This window comes from Callorhinus ursinus, unplaced genomic scaffold (assembly GCF_003265705.2).
Source record: "Callorhinus ursinus isolate GAN/ISIS: 27379988/994484 unplaced genomic scaffold, GSC_fseal_2.0 scaffold40, whole genome shotgun sequence".
In the NCBI taxonomy this organism is placed as follows: domain Eukaryota; kingdom Metazoa; phylum Chordata; class Mammalia; order Carnivora; family Otariidae; genus Callorhinus; species Callorhinus ursinus.
This window is the reverse complement of record NW_027397102.1, coordinates 3,284,894-3,311,029: the sequence shown is the minus strand read 5'-3', so window position 1 is coordinate 3,311,029 and position 26,136 is coordinate 3,284,894. Positions and strand designations below refer to the sequence as shown.

The 26,136-nt window shown below is 37.0% G+C and overlaps 1 protein-coding gene across 2 annotated transcripts in view; it reads left to right on the top strand.

Annotated features, from left to right (window-relative positions):
- Positions 1 to 26,136, top strand: part of MAGT1 (magnesium transporter 1) — a 50,357-nt gene that overhangs the window by 18,007 nt on the left and 6,214 nt on the right. For both annotated transcript variants that reach the window (XM_025882642.2, XM_025882786.2), the window contains 5 exons: positions 13,930 to 14,070; positions 14,677 to 14,817; positions 15,879 to 15,968; positions 16,608 to 16,671; positions 25,017 to 25,091. In XM_025882642.2, the coding sequence (XP_025738427.1) occupies positions 13,930 to 14,070; positions 14,677 to 14,817; positions 15,879 to 15,968; positions 16,608 to 16,671; positions 25,017 to 25,091 (511 nt within the window). The remainder of the gene's footprint in view (positions 1 to 13,929; positions 14,071 to 14,676; positions 14,818 to 15,878; positions 15,969 to 16,607; positions 16,672 to 25,016; positions 25,092 to 26,136) is intronic.

Here is a 26,136-nt window from a genome sequence, read left to right as displayed (position 1 = left end):
ATGGCAACATCGAGCAGAAAGCCGCCTCCTTGGGATACCTGGGTGGCTCAGTCCCTTAGGAATCTGCCTTCGGCTCAGGTCATGATCCCAGGGTCCTGGGATCAAGTGCTGCATCGGGCTCCTTGCTCAGTGGGGAGCCTGCTTCTCCCTCTGCCTGCAGCTGCCTCTGCTTGTGCGGTCTCTCTCTCTCTCTCTTTCTCAAATAAATAAATAAAATCTTAGAATAAAAAAAAGAAAAGAAAAGAAAGCCGACTCCTAGGCTTGCTGTTTGCAGCCGGCTTCCTTGCTCTGATGCCTGGGAACTCTGTCACAGTCAGGCACCCCCATTCTTTTTGTGACCCTAGGAATCCTGAGACCACCCTTTCCCATCTGGGATTCTGCCCCGCTTCACCATTTGAGCACCTTTAAGGCAGGGATGTTCCCCACTGGAGCAAACTTCTAAAAGTTCCGATTTTGCCCTCCTCTTCTTATAATACTTTCTGGTAGCTGGATTAAGGCAGCTCCCTCCTCTCCTTGGTTTTATCTTCCAATATATCGCCCTGGATTCACGTCTCCTCATCTGCCTTACAAAAAGTGGTCTCTTTCCTATTTGTAGAATTACAGCAATTTTTTTCTCAATTCTCTGGTTGATTTCTCTGGTGTTTAGAATGATTTGTTAACTATTGAGCTGAATTCCAGGAACCAGATGAAATTAGGGTTCCCTACTCCTCTGTCATCTTAACTTCTGGCCACATGAAGTTTTTTCTTTTTCTTTTCTAAAGATTTTATTTATTTATTTGACAGAGAGAGACAGCGAGAGAGGGAATACAAGCAGGGGGAGTGGGAGAGGGAGAAGTAGGCTTCCCACAGAGCAGGGAGCCCGACGCAGGGCTCGATCCCAGAACTCTGGGATCATGACCTGAGCTGAAGGCAGACGCTTAACGACTGAGCCACCCAGGCGCCCCTGGCAACAAGAAGTTTTAAATAGGACTTATATGAGATCTAGAGTAGTTAGTGAAATAAATCTGAACTTGAGCTAGCTATGAAATGTAATGGTCAATGCTAACCTATTAGAATATAGAAGATGGGTAGTAATCAAGTAGGTTTTATATTTTTTTATTATTTTAAACAACGTATAATACAAATGTTACCATTTTAACCAGTTTTAACTCTACAGTTTATCAAGTAACTTTATTTATTTTTATTTTTTTAATTTTATTATGTTAGTCACCATACAATACATCATTAGTCAAGTAAATTTTTAAATCACAGTGTGAATCCCACCATTATGCCACATTGTAGTTCTTAGTAGAACTAGGTACCTGTCTGCCCTCTTGTTTCCTGACTTGGTGGAAAATCTCGTTCAAAGCTTAACCTTTTCCTGTGTTCTGCATCCCATACCCATTGGCTCTATCAGTCATGACTTCTCACACCTGTATTTTTTTTTTACAGCTTTTTAAAAAGATTTTATTTATTTGACAGAGAGAGAGAGAGAGAGAGAGAGAGCACAAACAGGGGGAGTGGCAGGCAGAGGGAGAGGGAGAAGCAGGCTCCCCGCTGAGCAGGGAACCCGATGCAGGGCTCCATTCCAGGACCCTGAGATCACAACCCGAGCCAAAGGCAGATGCTTAACTGACTGAGCCACCCAGGTGTCCCTTGCACCTGTATTTTTTAAAATTAAGATTTTTTTAGAGCAACTAAGGTTCATGGAAGAATTCCGGGACAGATGTGGAGATTTCCCTTGTACCCCTTGCCCCCACACATGGGTAGCCTTTCCCATTATCAGCATTCCCCACCAGAGTAGTACATTTGTTACAGTTGATGAACTTGTATTGACACATCATAATGACCAAAAGTGTATAGTTTATATCAGTATTCACTCTTGTTCTTGTATATTCTCTTGGCTTAGACAAATATGTAATGATAAGTATCCATCAGTATGGTATCATAAAGAGTATTTTCACTGTCCTAATAATCCTCCATACTCTGCCAATTCATCCCTCCCCCAACCCTTGGTAACCACTGAAGTTTTTACCATTTACATGTTTTGCCTTTTCCAGAATGTCGTATAGTTAGAATCATACAGTATGTAGAATTTTCAGGTTGACTTCTTTCACTTACTAATAGTACTTAAAGTTTCTCCATGTCTTTTCATGACTTGATAGCTCATTTCTTTGTAGTGCTGAATAATATTCTATTGTCTGGATGTACCACAGTTTCTTTATACATTTCATGTATTGAAAGACATCTTGATTGCCTCCACATTTTAGCAATTATGAATACAACTCCTCATAAACATCCATATGTTGATTTTTGTGCAGACATAAGTTTCCAGCTCCTTTGGGTAAATATCAAGGAGTGTGATTGCTGGATCATAAGGTAAGAGTATGTTTAGTTTTGTTAAGAACCTGCCAAATAATCTTCCAACCTGGCTGTATCATTTTTCATTTCCAAGAGCAATAAATGAGGGTCTCCGTTACTTCACATATTCATCAGTATTTGGTGTTGTCAGTATTCTGCATTTTGGCCATTGTAATAGTCATGTAGTGGTATCTTACTATTGTTTTAATTTGCATTTCCCTGATGACACATCATGTAGAGCATCTTCTCTTTTTTTTTTTAAATAGGTAAAGAAGACTTTTTTTTTTTTCAAATTTCTAATTTCTACTTAACATACAGTGAAATATTGGTTTCAGGCGTAGAATTCAGTGATTCATCACTTATATACAATACCTAATGCTGCTCATAACAAGTGCCCTCCTTAATGCCCATCACCCATCCAGCCCATCCCCCACCCTCCTCCCTCCATCAACCCTCAGTTTATTTTCTATCATTAAGAGTCTCTTATGGTTTGTTTCACTCTTTTTCCCCCTTCCCATATGTTCATGTGTTTTGTTTCTTAAACTCCATATAGGAGGGAAATCATATGGTATTTGTCTTTCTCTGACTTATTTTGTTTAGCATAATACAGCCCTAGCTTTATCCACATTATTGCAAATGACAAGATTTCATGCTTTTTGATGGCTGAGTAATATTCCATTGTGTATATACCACGTCTTCTTTATCTATTCATCAGTTGATGGACATTTGGGTTCTTTGCATGTTTTGCTATTGTTGGTAATGCTGCTCTAAACATCGGGGTGCATGTACCCCTTCAAATCTGTACTTTGTATCCTTTGAGTAAATCTGGTAGTGCAATTGCTGGGTCATAGGGTAGTTCTATTTTTAAGTTTTTGATGAACCCCCATGCTGTTTTCCAGAGTGGCTGCACCAGTTTGCATTCCCACCAACAGTGTAAGAGGGTTCCCCTTTCTCCACATCCTTGCCAACACCTGTTTTTCTTGTGATGTTAATATTAGCCATTCTGACGGGTATAAGGTGGTAATCTCATCATGGTTTTGATTTGTATTTCCCTGATGATGAGTGATGTTCAACATTTTTTCATCTGGATGTCTTCTGTGGGAAAATGTCTATTCATTTCTTAACTGGATTATTTGTTTTTTGGGGTGTTGAGTTTGAGAAGTTCTTTATCAATTTTGGATACTAACCCTTTATCAGATAATGTTATTTGCAAGTATCTTCTCTTACTCCATAGGCTGCCTCTTAATTTTATTGATTGTTTCCTTCTTAGGGAACATTTTCAAAAGCTTATTTACCATTCGTACATCTTCTTTAATGAGATGTTTGTTAGGTCTTTGGCCCATTTTTTAATCAGCTCATTTGTTCTCTTATTGTTGAATTTTAAGAGTTATTTGCATATCTTAGAGAACAGTCATTTATCAGATGTGTGTATTGCAAATTTTTTCTCTTTGTCTGTGGCTTGTCATCTCACTGTCTTGACTTTGTTTTTCACCAAGCAGAAGTTTTTAATTTTAAGGAAGTACTACTTATCAGTTATTTCTATCATGGATCAAGTCTTTGGTATTGTATCTAAGAAGTCATCAGTATATCCATGGTCATCTAGGTTTTCTCCTATGTTTCCTCCTAGGAGTTTTATATTTTTTCCTTTTACATTTAGGTCTGTGATCCATTTTGAATTAATTTTTGTGAAAAGTATAAGGTCTGTGTCTAGGTTAGGCGGGTTATTTATTTATTTATTTTAGCTCATGGGTGTCCAGTTGTTTTAACACCATTTGTTGAAAAGACTGTCCTTTCTCCATTTATTTTTATTTTTTTATTTTTTTTTATTTTATTTTATTTATTTATTTTTTAAGATTTTATTTATTTATTTGACAGAGAGAGAGAGAGCGAGCACAAGTAGGCAGGCAGGCAGAGGCAGAGGGAGAAGCAGGCTCCCCGCTGAGCAGGGAGCCCGATGTGGGGCTCGATCCCAGGACCCTGGGATCATGACCTGAGCCGAAGGCAGACGCTTAACCGACTGAGCCACCCAGGCGCCCCTATTTTTATTTTTTTAATTTATTTATTTTTAGAGAAGAGAGAGAGTGAGTGAGTGGGGGGAAGGGCAGAGGGAGAGAATCTTCAAGCAGTCTCCCCACTGAGTGTGGAACCTGACATGGGGCTCATTCTCATGACCCGTGAGATCATGACCTAAGCCAAAACCAAGAGTCCAATGCTTAACTGACTGAGCCACCAAGGCGCCCCCCTTTCTCCATTAATTGCCTTTTCTTTTTTTGTCAAAGATCAGTTGACTATATTTATGTGGGTTATTTCTGGGTTTTCTGTTTGTGCCGTTAATATATTTGTCTGTTTTTTGGCCAATACCACACTCTCTTGATTACCATAGCTTGAACCTGGGTAGTGACAGTTATCCAGTTTTGCTGTCCTTCAATATTGTGTTGGTTATTCTGAGTCTTTTTCCTCTCAGTGTAAACATTAGAATCAGTTTGTCAATATCCATAAAATTACTTGCTGGGATTTTGACTGGGCTGCATTGAAACTACAGATGAAGCTGGGAGGACATCGTGACAGTATTGAGTCTTCCTATCCTTGAACATGAAATATCTCTCCATTTCACTAGTTCTTTTTTTTTAATATTTTATTTATTTGTCAGAGAGAGAGAGAGAGCACAAGCAGGGGGAGTGGCAGGCAAAGTAGGCAGAGGGAGAAGCAGGCTCCCCGGTGAGCAAGGAGCCCAGTGCAGGACTTGATCCCAGGACCAATGGGGTCATGACCTGAGCCCAAGGCAGCCACTTAACCAACTGAGCCACCCAGGCGTCCCTCGCTAGTTCTTTGATTTCTTTCATCGGAGTTTTGTTAGTTTTCCTCATATTGATCTTGTACTTATTTTGTTAGATTTATACTTAAATATTTCACTGGGGGGGATGCTAATGTCAGTGGTATTGTTTTTTATTTCAGATTTCTCTTGTTCAGTGCTGGTATGTATGAAAGCAATTGACTTTTGTATATTGAATTTGTATCCTGCCACCTTGGTATAATTGCTTCTTAGTTACAGGAGTTATTTTGGTTAATTCTTTTGGATCTTTTACATAGATAATTATGTCATCCATGAACAAAGACAGTTTTTTTTTCCCTTCCTTCCCAATGTATATGCCTTTTATTTCCTTTTTATTTTATTGCATTAGCTAGAACTTCTAGGATGATATTGAAAAGGATTGGTGACAAAGACCATTCTTGTACCTGATCTTAGTAGGAAACCTTTGAGTTTCTCATCATTAAGTGTAATGTTAGCTGTAGGATTTTTGTAGACATTCTTTATCAAGTTGAGGAAGCTCGCCTCTAATCCTAGTTTACTGAGAGATTTTATCATGGATAGGTTTGGATTTTGTCAAATGCTTTTCCTGTATCTATTGATAAGATAATATGATTCTTTTTTTAGCCTATTGTTATGATAGATTGCATTAATTGATTTTTAAATTTTATTTTAATTCTAATATAGTTAACATACAGTGTTATATTAGTTTCAGGTGTACAGTATAGTGATTCAGCAATTCCTTACATCATACAATGCTCACCACAAGTGTACTCCTTAATCACCATCACCTGTTTCACCCATCCCCCCACCCACCTCCCCTTTGGCAACCATCAGTTTGTTCTCTACTGTTAAGAGTCTGTTTCTTGGTCTGTCTCTCTCTTTTTTCCTCTGCTTATTTGTTTTGTTTTTCAGATTCCACATATGGCTGAATCATATCCTTCTCTGGCTGACTTATTTCACTTAGCATTATGCTCTCTAGCTCCATCCATGTCATTGCAAATGACAAGATATCATACTTTTTTATGGCTGAATTATATTCCAGTGCATACATATACCACATACATGTACTACACCTTCTTTATCCATTTGTCTATTGATGGATACTTAGGCTGTTTCTATACCTTGGTTATTGTAAATAGTGCTGCTGTAGACATAGGGGTGCATGTATCCATTTGAATTAGTGTTTTTGTATTTTTTCGGTAAATACCCAGTAGTGCAATTACTGGATGATAGGGTAGTTCTGTTTTTAACTTTTTGAAAATATCCATAGTGTTTTCCACAGTGGCTGCACCAGTTTGCACTCCCACTAACAGTGCAGGAGCGTTCCTTTTTCTCCACTTCCTCACTAAGACTTGTTGTTTCTTTGCATTAATTGAGTTTTAATATTGAACCACCTTTGCATGCTTGGAATAAATCCTCATTGGTTGTGGTGTATAATTCTTTTTGTACATTAATGATTTAATTTGATGATATTTTGTTTAGAATTTTTGCATCTGTGTTCATGAGAGACATCAATCTATAGTTTTCTTATGTCTTTGTCTATTTTGGGTATGAGGATGTGCTGGCCTCGTAGATTGAACTGCATGTATTCTCTCTGCTTTATCCTCTTTTTTTTTTTTTAAAGATTTACTTACTTAATTTTAGAGAGAGAGAGCTGGGGGAGAGGGGAGGTTCAGAGGGAGAAGCAGACTCCCTGCTGAGCAGGGAGCCCGATGCGGGACTCGATCCCAGGACTCCAGGATCATGACCTGAGCCGAAGGCAGTCGCTTAACCAACTGAGCCACCCAGGTGCCCCTTTTTGGATTTTTTATTTATTTATTTGACAGAGAGAGACACAGTGAAAGAGGGCACACAAGCTGGGGTAGTGGGAGAGGGAGAAGCAGGCTTCCTGCCGAGCAGGGAGCCCGATGCGGGGCTTGATCCCAGGACCCTGGGATCATGACCTGAGCCGAAGGCAGATGCTTAACAACTGAGCCACCCAGGCGCCCCTGTCTGAGACAGTCTTTATTTCTCCTTCACTTTTGAAGAATAATTTCTCAGGGTGCAGAATTCTAAGTTGGTGGTGTTTTTTTCTCTTCACACTTCAAATATTTCACTCTCTTCTTGCTTGCATGGTTTCTAAAGAGAAGTTGTAAGTAATTCTTATCTCTCTTCCTCTATGAGTAAGGTGTTTTATTTCTCTGGCTTCTTTCAGGGTTTTTTTTAATCTTTGACTTTCTATAGTTCAAAGATGATATGCCTGAGTATCTTTTTTTTTGGAATTTATTCTGCTTGATGTTCTTGGAGCTTCCTGAATCTATGGTGTGGAGTCAGATGTTAATTTGGGGAATTCTCAATCATTACTGTTTTAAATATTTCTTCTATTCCTTTCTCTCTTTTCCTTCTGGTATTCCCATTATGTGTATGTTACATCTTTTATGGTAGTTGACCTATAGTCCTTGGATATTCTGTTCTTTTCTTTTTAGTCTTTATTCTCTGCTTTTCAGTTTTTGAGGATTCTGTTAATATATCCTCTAGCTCAGAGATTTTTTTCCTCAGCCATGTCTAGTGTACTAATAAGCCCATCAAAGGCATTTTTCTTTCTGTTACAGTGTTTTTCATCTCCAGCATTTCTTTTTGGTTCTTTTTTAGGATTTCTTTCTCTCTTTCTACAGTGCCCATTTGTATTTGCATGCTGTATAATTTATCCATTAGAGCCATTAGCATATTAACTATAGATTTAAAAAATTCCCTGTCTGATAATTCCAACATCCTTGTCATATCTAGTTATGATACTTGCTCTGTGTCTTCAAATCGTGTTTTTTTTTTTTACTTTTGGTATGCCTTGTAATTTTTTTTTCATAGCCAGACATGATGTACTGGTTAAAATGAACTTCAGTAAATTGGCCTTTAGTAATGTGGTGGTAAGGGGGAAGTGGGTATGTTCTATGGTCCTATGATTAGGTCTCAGTCTTTTAGACTATACCCCTGGACTATGAACTTCACAAGAGTTTCTCAGCTTTTTTCTCCCCCTTTAGGGGACAGGATAGCATCTTCTTTCATTTGAACTAATAGAGTAGCCTTTCAACTGGTTCACTTACCACCATCCATATAGTACACTCTCCCTATTACCTCTATAACAGTTTCCAGGGTTTTTTTTGGAGAGTATTTTTTTAAGATTTATTTATTCATTTAAGAGAGGGAGAGAGAGTGTGCATGTGAGTTGGGGGAGGGGGCAGAGGGAGAGGGAGAGAATCTCCAGCAGACTCCCCACTGAGTGCAGAGCCTGACACACAGTTCAATCCCAGGACCATGAGATTATGACCTGAGCTGAAATCAAGAGTCGGATGCTTAACCAACTGAGCCACCCAGGCATCTCTCTGTAGAGTATTAATAAGAATAATTGGGGAAAATTAAATTTGGGAAACTTGAGAGTAAACAAAATTAAATTTTATTTTTTACATCAGGGTATCATGATCTATGAAGGATCTGAGAGTTTTATTCTACTTATAAACTAATGAGTTAGCCTGCCATGGTTTCCTAGATACTGGCAGAAGAAATGATATTCCTGGGTCAGAGTTAAAGGACTTTATTATTCACAGCAACAACGGTATCCAAAGTATCAGCACTTTCTTGCACCAGTTCCTTAAGCCCCACTTTCCATAGGACGATGCAATGAAGGCCAATGGTTTGCATTATGGGAGAGTATCTCCAAGCTTTGGGAAATCCTTCTATAAAGGGTTGTAAGCATGCATGCCCTTTGGTTTGGAGGGGGTATATTTCTATTTTCTAAGGCTGTACAAACACCCTTGAGAAAATCATCCAGAACAAAGGTAGTCAATTCCTCGGCACGCAGCATGTGCAGAAACACAAGAAACCTATGGAGAATTGTCTCCCAACACAGGACTTCTCATAGACTTTAACATGCTGGTATATGTTATCTTTCAAATCCAGTAGTGGGCTGTGATATGCAGAATTTCCCAAATTATTGTACTATTTAATGGAGGATTTTGCTTATATTCTATGGAACATACTTTTGAAAATAGTGGCATATAGACTAAAGCCAAAATTCCTTAGTTTTCCATTCATTCACTCTTTACTACAGACACATAACCACCTTTCTCGTATTTATATTACATCATACACTGTCTTATTTCAGCACCGTTGCTTGTTTCCTACAACATGAAATATCCTTACTCCCTTTCTCTCCTCTCTTAAAATTCTACGTACCTTTAAGCCTCATTTCAGATACTCCCTTGCAGCCTTTTCAGATCCTCTAGATGAAATGTGAGTCATCCCTTTTCTTGTGTTGCCATACTATTTTCCTTATATTTCTATTATACATGTATCCACATTCTACCTTATAGTAGAATTAGCCCTATAGTTATTTGACAGTTCCTCTTAGAATGTAGTCACTTAATTAAGAGCAGAGTCAACATCCTGTAGCTGTCAGTGTTGAGTACATAATGGATGTTCAGTAAATATCAAACAGCTTAATGTTCCCATTTTACAGTATGTCATTGTGCCAGTCATATTCCAGTCACAGCCCCATAAATCAAAACCAGTACATTTGTAAAACATGCTACAACCCAAAAGATTAGTGCATTTAGCCTTTATTAGACCACAGGAAACAATTTCTAGAGTTTAAGAGATTGCTTTCTCATTGTCTATTATTCAAGTTGGGATTGTTTTAGAAATTAAAAACTGTAATTCCACTTATTTTAACAATATACACAAAGAATTTCTGTTAGTGATTTATAAAAGTACAAAACTAGTTTTCTTCTACATCAAATAGCTTTTTATAATTGATGCCCATTTTAGAACTATATTTAGAGTTAGTGGTATAAGGATGGTAGTATGTCCATTTGTGGAAGAAATTCAAATCTTGGGACGCCTAGGTGGCTCAGTTGGTAAGCGTCTGCTTTCGGCTCAGGTCATGATCCCAGGGTCCTGGGATCGAGTCCTGCATGGGGCTCCCTGCTCTGCGGGAAGCCTGCTTCTCCCTCTCCCTCTGCCTGCCACTCCCTGTGCTTGTGCATGCGTGTGTGCATTCTCTCCCTCTCTCTCTTTCTTTCTCTCTCTGACAAATAAATAAATCTTAAAAAAAAAAAGAAATTAAAATCTTTCTCCAAATAGTAGTGTCATATGCCACAGTATATGTGGGAAAATATATATAGCATGTAATGTGCTGTCTTTGCCAACCTTAAATATAAAATTCACTAGTGTTGAGTACACTCACATTGTTGTGCAACCAATCTCCAGAACTCTTTTCATTTTGTAAAACTGAAACTCATTACACATTAAATAATTCCCCATTCCCCCTTCTCACAGCACCTGGCAACTACTATTCTACTTTCAGTCTCTATGAATTTGACTACTGTTAAGTACCTCATATAAATGTAATTGTATGGGGCGCCTGGGTGACTCAATCAGTTAAGAGTCTGCCTTCGGCTCAGGTCATCATCCCAGGGTCCTGGGATCGAGCCCCACATCGGGCTCCCTGCTCAGCGGGGAGTCTGCTTCTCTGTCTTCGTCTGCCTGCCACTCCCCCTGTTTGTGCTCTCTCTTGCTCTCTCTCTGTCAAATAAATAATAAAATCTTAAAAAAATAAATGTAATTATACAATATTGGTCTTTTTGTGACATTTGTATTATGTCCTCAAAGTTTATCCATGTTGTAGCATGTGTCAGAATTTTTTTTCTTTTTTGAGGCTGAATAATGTTCCATTGTATGTATAATAGCACATTTTATTTATCCATTCATCTATTGATATAGACACTTGAGTTGCTTCCATCTTTTGGCTATTGTGAGTAATGCTACTGTGAACGTAAGTGTACAAATATTTCTTGGAGACCCTGCTTTGAATCCTTTTAGGTATATACACCCAGAATTGAAATTCCTAGATCATGTAATAGTTCTATTTTTAGTTTTTTAAGGAACCTCCATCTTGTTTTCCATAGTGGCTGCACCAATTCATATTCCCACCACCTGTACACACAGGAGTACCATTTTCTTTACATCCTCATGTAAAGTTGTTTTATTTTGTTTTGTTTGATAGTAGCCATTCTAATGGGAATAAGGTGGTATTTCATTATAGTTTTGATTTGTATTTTCCTAATGATTAGTGATGTAGAGCATCCTTTCGTGTGCTTGTTGCCCAGTTTATCTTTTTTTTTTTTGAGAAACATCTATTCACATCCCTGCCCAGTTTTTAGTCTGTTTTAGGGTTTTTTGGTTGTTGTTGGGTTTTTTTGTTGTTGTTATATTGTGGATATTAACCCTTTATCAGATATATGATTTGGAGATATTTTCTCCCATTCCATAGATTGCCTTTTCACTCTGTTGATTGTATCTTTAGTCTACAAAATATTTTTAAAGGGCTGATTTGGTATAAAGTTGTTATACTAGTAATTATGAAAATACAAGTTACAAGAATGGTGATGTACAATATTTACCCATTATATGAACTTTTTGTAAGAATGTAGAGAAATAGATACCTTCCTAATTGATGGGTAGAAGTATAAATTGGTACAGCCACTTTGGAAGGCAAGTCGACTCTATCCATTTTAATAAAACGTTTCTACTCTATGACCTAACAAGTCCATTTTTTGGAGAAAAACTCTCACCAGGTATACAGGAAGATATATATGTGGCTGTTCATTGCAACATTAATTGGAAAAAACTAAAGTCCAACAATAGCATAGTTACTTGGTAATCTATAAGAGTGAGGTTAATACACACACACACACACACACACACACACACAAAATCAGGGATAGATCCCTCACACATGGCTGCATATAAAAAGCAATTTGTAGAATATTATAGTTAATATGATACCATTTGTGTTAAAGCAGACGCAAAGCAATATGGTGTTTTCTGTTGGTATACACATATGTATATGAATAAATTCAGAAAGGTCTAGAAATAATAGTGGCTACTAGAATTGACTGCAGTTGGTCCTTATAATCCTGTAACTTTTTTTTATTTCATAAGGGAAATGGATTCGTATATTACCTAGATTTTTATACATTTTTTAAAAAATCCAAAAGTGGTATAGTTAAATATTGAGGATTTTGTCCTAAGGGCACCTGGCTGGCTCAGTTGGAAGAACATGAGACTTTTGATCTCAAGATCGTGAGCTCAAGCACCCCCACATTGGGTGTAGAGATTACATACATACATACAAATAAAAAAAAAAGTTATCGACCTAAAATTTGGGTAGCAGTTTGGTGGAGTGAACACTGTCCAGGGTCCGGTTCTTAGCTTTTCAAACTCAGAAATTGAATTTTTAACAATGTAGCCAGAATTTATCTAGTTCTGGAGACTTTGTGCACACTCACCAAACTAAAAATCTGTCAATGAATTGTGGATCACCACATCAAACACTAATGATGTATAGTGACTAACATAACATAATAAAATAAAATTTAAAAAAATAAAAATCTGTGGACATTGGTAACTAAAGGACTCATCTATTAATTCATTAATTTGCTATATTATACTGCCAAAGAGACCAAAATAATCATATCCATTAATCACTATACCCTCCTTCCTTATGGGAAAGTCTAAAAATTTACTGTTAGAGGGTTCTACTGTGAGTATAGAATCAAAGCAAGGGAGTTGGATTGTTTTATTGTCTGATGTCCTTAAATTATAAATGTCTTATACAAGCTAATCTCCCTTATAGGGTTACCTGTTGAGGGGACTTGAATGTTTACGTCTGTTGGTCAGAATCTTTTCCCTGGACTTAGACTTTCTCTTTTCTACAAATACAGTTTCATATCATATCAGGAAAGATATAATGCAGATGAGTCAGATATGGTTTCTTTACCTAAATAATTCCAATGTTGTCTTCTTCAAGCATACCATGGTCACATTATAGAGAATGTGATGCTTATCAGTAAACATTTATGAAACTTTTAGAATTAACTATTTCTGCATATGACTACTATTTTGTATTTTTTTTTTAAGATTTTATTTATTTATTTGACAGAGACACACAGCGAGAGAGGGAACACAAGCAGGGGGAGTGGGAGAGGGAGAAGCAGGCTTCCTGCGGAGCAGGGAGCCTGATGCGGGGCTCGATCCCAGGACCCTGGGATCATGACCTGAGCCAAAGGCAGACGCTCAATGACTGAGCCACCTAGGCGCCCCTTGTATTGGTTTTCACTGCAGTTTTAGAGCACTATCTTGTTTACTCCAGATTGAGAATGTACTCTATTTGGAGCTTACTTCAGCTACAAAAGGCAGTTTTAGTTCTTGCAAATGTATTTTTTTACATAATTTTTGAACAGATTAAAATGTTTGTGATATGGGAGATTTTCCATTCTAAAGGAGTAGAGTGTACATTTTTAGCCAGGAATTAATATTTGGTCAGTAAAGTGTACTAATTAAGGTCACAGGCAGTCTTGGGTTTGAATCCTGACTCCACCACTTTTCATTTTCCTTAGACAAATCACTTGACCTACCTAAATCTGGGCTTCCTCGTCTTTGTAAAATGCCTAAATTTCTTTCTTTTTTTTTTTTTTTTTTAAAGATTTTATTTATTTGACAGACACAGCGAGAGAGGGAACACAAGCAGGGGGAGTGGGAGAGGGAGAAGCAGGCTTCTGCGGAGCAGGGAGCCTGATGCGGGGCTCGATCCCAGGACCCTGGGATCATGACCTGAGCCGAAGGCAGACGCTCAACCATCTGAACCACCCAGGCGCCCTAAAATGCCTAAATTTCAAGGTCATATTTCCTGTTAAGATTATTTTCTTGATAACTTATATTTTCATGGACTTCCTTTTATTCAGCTAAACATGAATTCAGCTCCAACTTTCATCAACTTTCCTGCAAAAGGGAAACCCAAGCGAGGTGATACATATGAGTTGCAGGTGCGTGGTTTTTCAGCTGAACAGATTGCCCGGTGGATTGCTGACAGAACTGACGTCAACGTAAGTTTCCCTACTTTGTAGAAAGTTACTTTTCCATTATCCACTTCCAGTCTTAGTGGGAGGTCCTAATTGGTCTCATCCCCATTTCACTGAGGTGGTAATGGTCTGGCAGCCCCTTCATAAATAGCATTTAATAGAATCATCCTGATGAAAGAGTGAAATTATAAAACATTTTCTATTACCTTATTGCATTCAGCATGAAAACCACTCTTTTGACCTTATTAAGTCCATGGACTATCTAGTGGTACTTGGCAAATACTTCTTAATCTAAAAGGTGTTATGTTGTAGTTAAACAGAATATTGTACCTATCCCGTCCCATTTTGGGATACATTGTAGACTATTTTGATTAGGATGAAAAGAAAAAAGTATGATTTTTCCTGAAAATATAACCACACTAATTTTTTTAAAGTTTTTATTTAAATTCCAGTTAACATACAGTGAAATATTAGTTTCAGGTATAAAATATAATGATTTAACATTTCCATACAGCACCCGGTGCTCATCACAACAATAACCACACTATTGCTTTCATTTTGAATTAGTTTGACTTATATAATTAACAAGTAAATTCCATGCTTAAAACATTTTTCTTTCCTTTCCATTAGATTAGAGTAATTAGACCCCCAAATTATGCTGGTCCTCTTATGTTGGGATTGCTTTTAGCTGTTATTGGTGGACTTGTGTATCTTCGAAGAAGCAATATGGAATTTCTCTTTAATAAAACTGGATGGGCTTTTGCAGCTTTGGTAAGTGAATTTTAGAACAAAAATTGTTTGCATATATACAATATTGTATGTCATATATAAATTAAAATTTTTGTAAGCTTAAAATGAGACTAATAAGATGTATTTTATTTTTTTAAGATTTTATTCATTTATTTGAGAGAGAGAGAGAGCACAAGTAGGGAGAGGGACAGAGGGGGAGTAGCAGAGGGAGAGGGAGAAGCAGGATCCCTATTGAGCAGGGAGCCCGATGCGGGGCTCGATTCCAGGACCTGAGCCGAAGGCAGCTGCTTAACCGACTGAGCCACCCAGGCGCCCCTAATAAGATGTATTTTAGATAACAGCATCCGTATATTTGATTTTTTTCAGTAGAATTTACACATTTCTCAGGAGTACTGTCTTGTGTAAATGAAGACAAAAGTGTTTCAAATACTGATAACAGTAAACTATTTAGGAGATAATGAATTATTTAAAGAACTATGATAATTTAAATAATTCTGTATTTAGATAAGTAGTAAAAAACAATGATTTTTAAATACTTTGAATGTAACAAATATATCTAGAAGGGTAACAACCTCAGAAAATAAACCACCTCAAAACTTTTTAAAAAAATTGTTTGCATATAATATTGTATTGTTAGGTAGCATTTTGTTTTATTTCTTACCTGTGAGAGGGATTTTATATGTTTTTATTTCATGCCTTAAAATCAGTTTGTTTCCTCCAATATCTTATTAGCATGGCTAGAGTTTGGAGGAACTTGTTGTACTGCTTTTTTGTTCAACCTAAATGATAAAATGTTACCCCTAAGAAAATACGCAGTTCTTTTGAAAATATTCTCATAAAAGGCTCTTCAGTTTTCAATTTTTAAACATCTGTCAGCTTATTTATAGTTTTAAAATAGGGGTTTCCTTTCGGAGTATTATTGATTCTTATGAAATATAAGCCTTACTCAAAAATTATTCATCTAAAAATATTTGTTCATGTATTAGTTGAGCAGACATGCTTTTCATAAACCTATTAATCTGATCAGTATAGGAGGAGCTGCACCATGTTATATGAGTATTTCCTTATTTTTTGTTTTCTAGTGTTTTGTGCTTGCTATGACATCTGGTCAGATGTGGAACCATATAAGAGGACCACCATATGCTCATAAAAATCCGCACACAGGACATGTGGTAAGGGAAGTTCAGAATTTCTTTCCATTATATACCAAAGTTAACCTTAATAATTATTATCTTGTGACACCATTGACGAGATGTGAAGGAACTAGGTTTAGTTTTGACTTTTCAGTCTCTCTTGGATGATGGGCTTCAATTACTGAAACGTGCTCTTAAAAGTGGAAAGTTCTTTATCCTTATCACATTTGGTGAGTCCTTTTGACTAAGCTGGCTAAGAAGGAAAGTCAGCTTTCAACTAAATAGAGTTGAAATGCTCAAGTACTTGCACATCTACCGTTTCTAGCCACTGTGCTAAGTATTATTAGATACAGTGATAAACAGGAAAAACAATCTGTCTTCATGGAGTTTACATTATTGTACCTCAAGGTCTTGTACACTGAAATATTAGGTTTCTCATATATTTTGTTGTTGAGAACATAGTATAAGTACAATGAAAAGACAAATGAATAATAAATAACACAAATAATGTTTATTTTTGTCCAGTTTATTTATTGATGAATGCCACAGACTCAGTGCTTATATACATCAGGTGAATTAATAATTTCATAGGGCTCAAAAATAGCCCATTTTAGGATTAAAATACCAAAAGTTAATGTATATTTAAATACTTAATTTTGTCTTTTTTCCTCCCGCCAGAATTATATCCATGGAAGCAGCCAAGCCCAGTTTGTAGCTGAAACACATATCGTTCTTCTGTTTAGTATCCTCTTTTTATAATAAGTCCTTGGTGCTGCATTTTAATTTATCTGTTTTCTCACATTCTCGTATTTTCTCTACAGTGTTTGCTTGACGCTGCTCTCTTATTAATGCAAGTTTCAGTATCTTTGGAATCCTATTTCTATGTCATTTATCTTAGTCCAGTCAGCTAAACACCACCAGAGACAAACCTGCAGTCTAATAAAGACAGGTTTATTGATCATTGCTACAAGGGAGACTGCACACCAGAAGAACCATGGGACATCTTACCTAAGGAAAGATAGAGTTATTATACAATTTGGAGGAAGGGTGAAGCTTAGGTGAAATGTAAATGAAGCAATGTTTTGATAAACTTAAAGCAAAACCAGGCTAAGTGAAAAGGGATCAGCATCAGGTCTGGACTGTGAAGTGGACGACACAGGGTTCTGTCTCCTGGAAACTCTACAGAATTCAGATAAATGTGGGATTTTGTCTTCACAAACTCTTTATTTGAAGCTCTATACTTTAGTTGTAAATCGAGGCTTAGAAATTGTACTTGTATGTTGAATGACTTAGATCTTCCAGGCAAGAATGGATTGTTTCCTTCTTAGTGATAAAATTTGAATCAGTCTACAATTTTCGACATCTTACTCATCGTTGAGTAAGGAAACAGTAGTTACTCAAAGACAGGGGTTATTTTTGTTGTTGTTGTTGTTGTTAAAGATTTTATTTATTCATTAGAGACAGAGCATGAGCACGGCGGTGGTGTGGGGGTGGTGGGCAGGCAGAGGGAGAAGCAGACTCCCCACTAAGCCAGGAGTCTGACATGAGGCTTGATCCCAGGACCCCAGGATCACAACCTGAGCTGAACGCAGATGCCCGACCATCTGAGCCACCCAGGCGCCAAGACAGGAGTTATTTTGACGTTTTACAGCCAGCATGTCCTAGGTAGAAATATTTTTTTTTAAAGATTTTATTTATCTATTTGAGAGAGAGAGAATGAGAGATAGAGAGCACGAGAGGGAAGAGGGTCAGAGGGAGAAGCAGACTCCCTGCTGAGCAGGGAGCCCGATGTGGGACTCGATCCCGGGACTCCAGGATCATGACCTGAGCCGAAGGCAGTCGCTTAACCAACTGAGCCACCCAGGCGCCCCCTAGGTAGAAATATTATCTCCTGGGAACTTTGTAGTTGCTTTTTATATGTTGTCCCATTCTCTTGAATGGCAGGGCAGATTGTTACTTTCTCACATCTGAAAATTGATGCCTGTATAAGCTGCAAGGATAGTTACCAGTGACATCAGATAGGTAAGAGTCTAAATTTCACAGTATTACTGAGCACAGTTTACCCCCCGCCCCGAGTATATAAGCAGTGACTCTGTAGAACAAATCAACAAGGTAAACAAATGTAATGTTTCTAGAGCTGTGCTGCTCAGCCACGGGGTCCTGACACTGACATATTGGAATCAGTTGTAGCCCAGGCTGTTAGAGAATCTGCCCAGTGGTTTGATGGTAAAGTCATTTGCCTTGCCTTCTCATCTCATCATCTAAGGAATTTAGAGGTCATCTAGTTCAACATTTAACTCTATTGAAAATGGGTTGTACTATGTAAGAATTGGCTAAGAAATTTGAAGGTGATTACAATCAATATGAGTAATTTAATCCCTTAAAATGTTTTTTCTGATGATAAAAGCAATATAAGTTAATTAAAGGAAATTTAGAAAATACAAGTACATATAGACAAAAATCAGAACCCCTGGAAATATCATCCTTAGTAAATCTTTGTGTATGTTTCCCCGTTTTATTTTACTATGTCAGTGATTTAATAGAGATAATTGAAGGGAAAGATTCTGAAAAAAAATTAAGCTTTTGGTTTAAATGAAAGACATTTGGGAAAATGATATTTTCTCAAAACAGTGCTCATGTATAATATGGAAAACAGATTTACTGCTTAAAAGCCAGCTCAGAGCCAGGGGAGTTCATCTATTCAGCCATGGAATGGTGAGCTAAAAAATTAATAATAAATACCTATTGGGCGCCTGGGTGGCTCAGTTGGTTAAGCGACTGCCTTTGGCTCAGGTCATGATCCTGGAGTCCCTGGATCGAGTCCCGCATCGGGCTCCCTGCTCAGCAGGGAGTCTGCTTCTCCCTCTGACCCTCTTCCCTCTCGTGCTCTCTATTTCTCATTCTCTCTCTCTCAAATAAATAAATAAAATCTTTAAAAAAAATAATAAATACCTATTCCCAATGATGAGAAAGAAGACTGCAAGAAAAATATCCAACCATATGTTCTTTCAAATCCTAAAATTTATTTTTTATTCGGTTAATTTAAACTAAATAAAGTTCACCCACTTCTTCCCCTTACTGCCCTACTCTGCAGAGCAACCACCAATCTGTTCTCTGTATCTATGAACCTGTGTGTGAGTGTGTGTATAAAATTTGTTTATTTGGGGACGCCTGGGTGGCTCGGTTGGTTGGGCGTCTGCCTTCAGCTCAGGTCATGATCTCAGGGTCCTGGGATCGAGTCCCGCATCGGGCTCCTGGCTCAGCGGGGAGCCTGCTTCTCCCTCTGCCTGCCGCTCCCCTTGCTTGTGCTTTCTCTCTCTCTCTCTCTCTCTCTCTGACGAATAAAATCTTAAAAAAATAAAATAAAATTTGTTTATTTTTAGATTCCACATGTAAGAGAGATCATACAAATTTGTCTTTCTTTGTCTTATTTCAGATTATTTCAAAATTTAAATTGAAAATGCTCATTTATGGTTTGGTGTATTAACAAATTTATTATGCCTAGGAAATTTTTCAGTGTCTGGAAATGGTCTCAATTAGTGGTATTTTGACATTGAACAATGTAGCAAAAGGGCAGATACAGTTATTAAGTGATTTGTGGTTTGTTAGTTTTCTAGCTTTGTCCTAATTTTTTCCAAAAAAATCCTTTTATTTCTCCTTCATTTTTTAAGGATATTTTACCAGGTATAGATTTCTAGATTTCTTTAAGCACTTTGGAAATGTTATCCCATTGTCTTTTAATTCCATAGTTTCTGGGAAAAATCAGATTTAATTCTTACTACTGTTCTTTGAAGGCAGTGTGTCTTTTTCTCTGATGGATTTTAAGACTTTTCTCCTAATGTTTTTGTTTATATTGCTCCTGTTTTCTGGATTGCAGGACTTCCTAAATCTGTGGGTCAGTACCCTTAGTTCATTTTAGAAAATGTTTGGGCTGCTGTCTCTTCAGGATTGTTTTTCTCCCATTTTCTCCATCCTCTCCATCCATGGCTTTCAACTGAGAGCCTGGTGTATGAACCTTGTCATTCTTTCTGGTAGAACCTGAACTTTAATCATGGTCTCTGTAACACTGGAGGACTACCAAAATTCTTCTCTCCTAAGCCTTGTCCTAACTTTGTGAATATAATTATATAAAATGTTTAGGAAATTGGAATAGTCTTACTTTTTCCTTCTGCCTAAAGGTTAAACATTACTTAAGGCTTCACATACATTTGGAGCAGATTGCAAGCCTATTGAAATACAGCATTTTTTTCTTTTCCAAGTTTTAATTTAGATTCCAGTTAGTTAACATACAATGTAAATTTATTTTCAGGTGTAGAATTTAGTGATTCAACACTTAAATACAACACCCAGTGCTCATCACAAGTACCCTGCTTAATCCCCATCACCTATTTCACCCATCCCCCTCACCCACTTCCCCTCTGGTAACCATCAGTTTGTTCTCTATAGTTAAGAGTCTGTTTCTTGGTTTATCTCTCTTCCCCCCCGCTGCCATTTTTGTTTCTTAAATTCTGCACATGAGTGAAATCATATGGTATTTGTCTTTCTCTGACTGACTTATTTTGCTTGGCATAATAGTCTTTAGCTCCATCCACCTCATTGCAAATGGCAAGGTTTCATTCTTTTTATGGCTGAATAATATTCCATTATATATATACTACTTCTTTATTCATTCATTAGTCAATGGACATTTGGGCTCTTTGTGTAATTTGGCTATTGTTGCTATAAACATCGGGTACATGTATCCTTTCGAATAAATATTTTTGTATCCTTTGGGTAAATAGTAGTGCAATTGCTGCACCGTAGGGTAGTTCTATTTTTAACTTTTTGAGGACCCTCCATACTGTTTTCCAGAGTGGCTGCACCAGTTTGCATTCCCACTAACAGTGTAGGAGGGTTCCCTTTACTCCACATCCTCGCCAACATCTGTTGTTTCCTGGGTTGTTAATGGTAGCCATTCTGACTGGTGTGAGGTGATATCTCGTTGGAGTTTTAATGTACATTTCCCTGATGATGAGTGATATTGAGCATTTTTTCATATGTCTGCTGGCCATCTGTGTCTTCTTTGGAAAAATGTCTATTCATGTCTTCTGCCCATTTTTTAACTGGATTGTTTTTTGGGGGGTGTTGTGTTTTATAAGTTATTTATATATTTTGGGTGCTAACCCTTTATCAGATATGTCATTTGCAAATATCTTCTCCCACTCCATAATTTGCCCTCTTTTAAAAAAGTTATTTATTTATTTTTAGAGAGAGAATATGAGTGAAGGGGAGGGTGGGGGAGAGAGGGAGAGAGAAAGAGAGAGAGAGAAAGTGGAAGACAAGCAGACTCCCTGCTGAGTGCAGAGCCTGACGTGGGGCTTGATCCCACAACTTTGAGATCATGACCTGAGCGGAAATCAAGAGTTGGATGCCTAACTGACTGAGCCACCCAGCCACCCCCATAGGTTGCCTTTTAATTTTGTTGATTGTTTCTTTCACTGTGTAGAAGCTTTTTTTCTTGATGAAGTCCCAGTAGGTTTTTTTGGAAATAAAGCATATCTTTAAATTTGGTTAATTGGATACAAAATGGGAATTTTTTTCAGGGTGATATTTTTTCCCTTATTTTGTTTTTGCTTTTTTGGTAGTGGTTAGGAAGATTTGGGTGATACTTTCTGAGCAGTTATTTTGCTAGTTGCTGTGAATGCATGATTTGTCTAAGGAGTTTATAGTATTGGGATAAACAAAGGTTTACAAATTATAAGAAAGGCCCTAAATGCTGTTTATCACTAGGTGTGAGACAATGAATAAAGCTATTTAACTTTGTTAGAGGTAGGAAACTTTATGGAAGACTAAAAATCCCTTTTTTTTTAGTGGTCACAAAGCCTAAAAACTCAAAACTCAAAAGTTACCATGTTAAAAAAAAAAAGTTACTGTGTTGATAAGAACTAATAGAATGAGACTACTACTAACTAGTAGTTACGAGTTTAGAAAATATCCACATATTTATCATTATTTTAATATTGTATAATTTAATACATGATTAATAAAGCAAACTATATGAGTTGCCTGGTCCACTAAGCAACTTTTAAAATTGTATTTTAAACTTTTTATGTGAATTACTATATTCGTGCAGAAATGTTCACAATTCATAAGTGCAGTGTACAGTTTGATAAATTTTCACAAAATGAACACAACTGTGTAACCACCCAGTTGATGAAATAAAACTTCACTCATATCCCAAAGCATCCCCAATCTCATCACCCCCTCCTGATTGCTACCTTCCTACCCAGAATTAACTACTCTCCTGACTCCTCTAACAATATGGATTAGTTTTACTTATTTTTTAACTTTACACAGATGGAATTATACTTTAAATATATTTAAATTAAAAAAATAAAACAGTAGATTAGAAAATTTTCACCCATGATCTGAAACCCTAATATTAAAATCTAGGTTTGGGCGCCTGGGTGGCTCAGTTGGTTAAGCGACTGCCTTCGGCTCAGGTCATGATCCTGGAGTCCCGGGATCGAGTCCCACATCAGGCTCCCTGCTCAGCAGGGAGTCTGCTTCTCCCTCTGACCCTCTCCCCTCTCATGCTCTCTCTCTCATTCTCTCTCTCAAATAAATAAATAAAATCTTTAAAAAAAATCTAGGTTTATTTTTGCATATTCTCTTGCATTCTTTGCTTAGTTGTATCTTTTTGGGGGGAAGCTCCTTTTTTTGTAGTTACAGACGTGTGCAATTTGGTTTCCTAATATAAGCATTTTCTCTATGGTTGTATGGCCTTTATAGTTACAAAAGGTGCATGAGAATTACAGATAAATAAGAAAATATGGGCAAGGAAAAGGAAAAATAGTGATCATTCTTAATGTTTATATAATGGGTATATCATAAATATCATAATTCAATTATTCTTCTATTGAATGTTGCAAGGAATGTTTACTTGAATATAAAAATAATTTGGTGGGACACTTGGGTGGCTCAGTAGGTTAATCATCTGCCTTCAGTTCAGGTCATGATCTCCTGGTCCTCTGATCAAGCCCCACATTGGGCTCCCTGCTGAGTAGGGAGCCTGCTTCTCCCTCTCTCCCACCCCTGCTCATGCTCTCGTTCTCTCTCCCTCAAATAACTAAATAAAATCTTTTTAAAAAGTACCCTGTAACAAAAGCCTATAGAAATAATCAATCTTTACGTGTATCTGGATATAAAGAACCTCAGTAAGAAAAAGTTGTCATTGGAGAAAACTTGTCTAAGCAACTAAGAGCATGATGAATGGGCATCATCCCTAAAAAGAGGCTATTGACGACAGTACAAGGTGGTAGTGAAGGGATGAATAGACAAACTATAGAGCCAGTTATAAATTCAGGCCTTATCCGAACACCTGTTTTTCCCTTTCTGCTTAATCATACCCACGTGTGGTAGCCTACAATGTGCATGTGTGTATGCATAATTGATTTGGGCATTTTTAACTGCTGTTTGTATTCACCAAACTGCAGGGTAAATCTCTTTTTTAAAAATATTTTATTTATTTATTTGACAGATAGAAACATAGCGAGAGAGGGAACACAAGCAGGGGGAGTGGGAGAGGGAGAAGCAGGCTTCCTGCCAAGCAGGGAGCCTGATATGGGGCTCGATCCTAGGACCCTGTGATCAGACCTGAGCAGAAGGCAGACGCTTAATGACTGAGCCACCCAGGCGCCCCCCTTTTCTACTAGAACATACTGTATTTGCTTTAAAATTCAACTTTGCTTATTTTAGCATTCAACCATGCCACGTGTAACCTATTTGCATGAGTAGGTATATTTTTGTATTTATGTAGTTTCCGTAGTAAGGTGAATAAAAGTGAGGTGATGACATATAGAATTCTCTTTTGTTATTAGAATAGGACAAACTTGGTAGTTGAGTAGTAATTTGCGCTTTAGAGGTTGATTGTTGAAATTCTGGAGAATTTTTGAAAAGTTATTTTTCAAATAAAAATGAGTTGCTGTTCTCTTCAAATGGTGCACAGTTCAAGTGTATTCATTTTTGGAGGGTGGTTAAATATGCAAAAAGGCTATTTAATGTCTTAAAATATATCAGAGCACCTGGGTGGCTCAGTCGGTTAAGCATCCGACTCTTGATCTCAGCTCAGGTCTTGATCTCAGGGTTGTGAGTTCAAGCCCCCCCAAAACAAAACAAAATAAAATATATACAAGGTTGGAGCAATAGTTGCAAGCATGTCCAGGAAGGTTATTTCAAAATACATGTCAGGAAAACTCATACTTCATCTGTAAGTTATAGTGGGATGGACATTTGTTTAACATACTAATTTTCATTTGTACAGATGAAGTAATTTTCCAACTTTAATATTTGTTATACCTTCATAGTAAATAATTATGCTGCATAGATACAAGATTCCTTATTTTATTTTATTTTATATTTTAATCACCCATCTTTTTTATTAAAGTGAAATTCACCTAACATAAAATTAAACTATTTTGAAGAGAACAATCCAGTGACGTTTATTTTTATTTATTTTAAAAAAATATTTTATTTATTTATTTGACAGAGAGAGAGAGAGGTTTGACAGAGAGTACAAGCAGGGGGAGCAGCAGACAGAGGGAAGGGGAGAAGCAGGCTCCCTGCTCAGCAGGGAGCCCGATGCGGGGCTCGATCCCAGAACCCTGGGATCATGGCCTGAGCCGAAGGCAGATGCTTAACCGACTGAGCCACCCAGGCACCCCTCCAGTGATGTTTATTTTTTTTTTTTAAGATTTTATTTATTTATTTATTTGAGAGAGAGAGAATGAGAGAGACACGAGAGGAAAGAGGGTCAGAGGGAGAAGCAGACTTCCTGCTGAGCAGGGAGCCCGATGTGGGACTCGATCCTGGGACTCCAGGATCATGACCTGAGCCGAAGGCAGTCGCTCAACCAACTGAGCCACCCAGGCGCCCCTCCAGTGATGTTTAATACATTCATAAGGATTCCCTACTTTAGTAACAGTTTTTTTTTTAAATTGAAAGTTGGAGATTTATATATTTGTTGTAATTTTCTTCATGAAAGAGTAGGAATATTAAAGTGGTATGTCTTGTGTCTGTATGAATTTCTCCTTAAACAGTTTTTCTAAGATGGTGGGGTTACCTTAGGGATGGTGCTGTTATGTGAAGCTGCTACATCTGACATGGATATTGGAAAGCGAAAAAGTAAGTTCTATCTTATGCCAGAATGTAACAATTCTACCTTTTTTTTTTAGAATGTATATATATATATATTTTTTTTTGTTAGTCACCATACAGTACATCATTAATTTTTAATGTAGTGTTCCATGATTCATTGTTTGCGTGTAACACCCAGTGCTCCATGCAATACATGTCCTCCTTAATACTACCTTTTTAATTTAAATTTTTATTTTTCATTATTGAAGTATAGTTGACATACAATGTTACATAACAGTTCTGTGTTTAACACAGGAAAAAAAATGTCCTCTTAATCACTTCCCCCTACTACTTTATTATTTTAAAGGTAGCATATACTTATTGTAAAAAATGGGGGAAATCAGAGTGTGAAACATTTGGGGGGAGAGTTACCCATTATTCCATCATTGAGAAGCTAAAAATTTTAATGTTTTAATATAGTTTCTTCCATTTGTAAAAACATATTTAAAACTGTATAAAATTTTGAATCTTGTACCTCCCCTTTTAATTGGAGTTAAATGATTCACTAATATTTTCCTACACATAATTTTAAATTTGTACCCTATGCCGTAATTTAACCATTCTGATTCTGTTAAACATTTAAGGGTTTTTTTTAACTTACATTATAATAAATATTTACTTAGTGACTATTGCAGTATATTAAGCTTCTCATTTCATATTAATTCCCTAAGATAGATTCCTAAAAGTAGAATGACTGTATAGTCCTCTGTATTAGTATTTTTAATTCCCTTGATGTTTTAAACTGATGATGCTAAATTGTTTCCTCAGATGTTATGATAGTTTAGATTCCTACTAGTGGTATTTAAGAATGCTTGTTTAAAAAAAAAAAACAAAAAACGCTCGTTTCACAGTAACTTTGTCAGCATTAGCTAAGCTCATTAAAATTGTGTGTGTGTGTGTGTGTGTGTGTGTGTACACTTGCTAATCAGATAAGGGGCAAATGTTAGAGTATTTTCTACTTCTTTGGTTGTTAATGAAGTTGAATATTTTTCTAAGTGTTTATCAGCTGTTTGTGTTTTCCCTTCTATAAAGT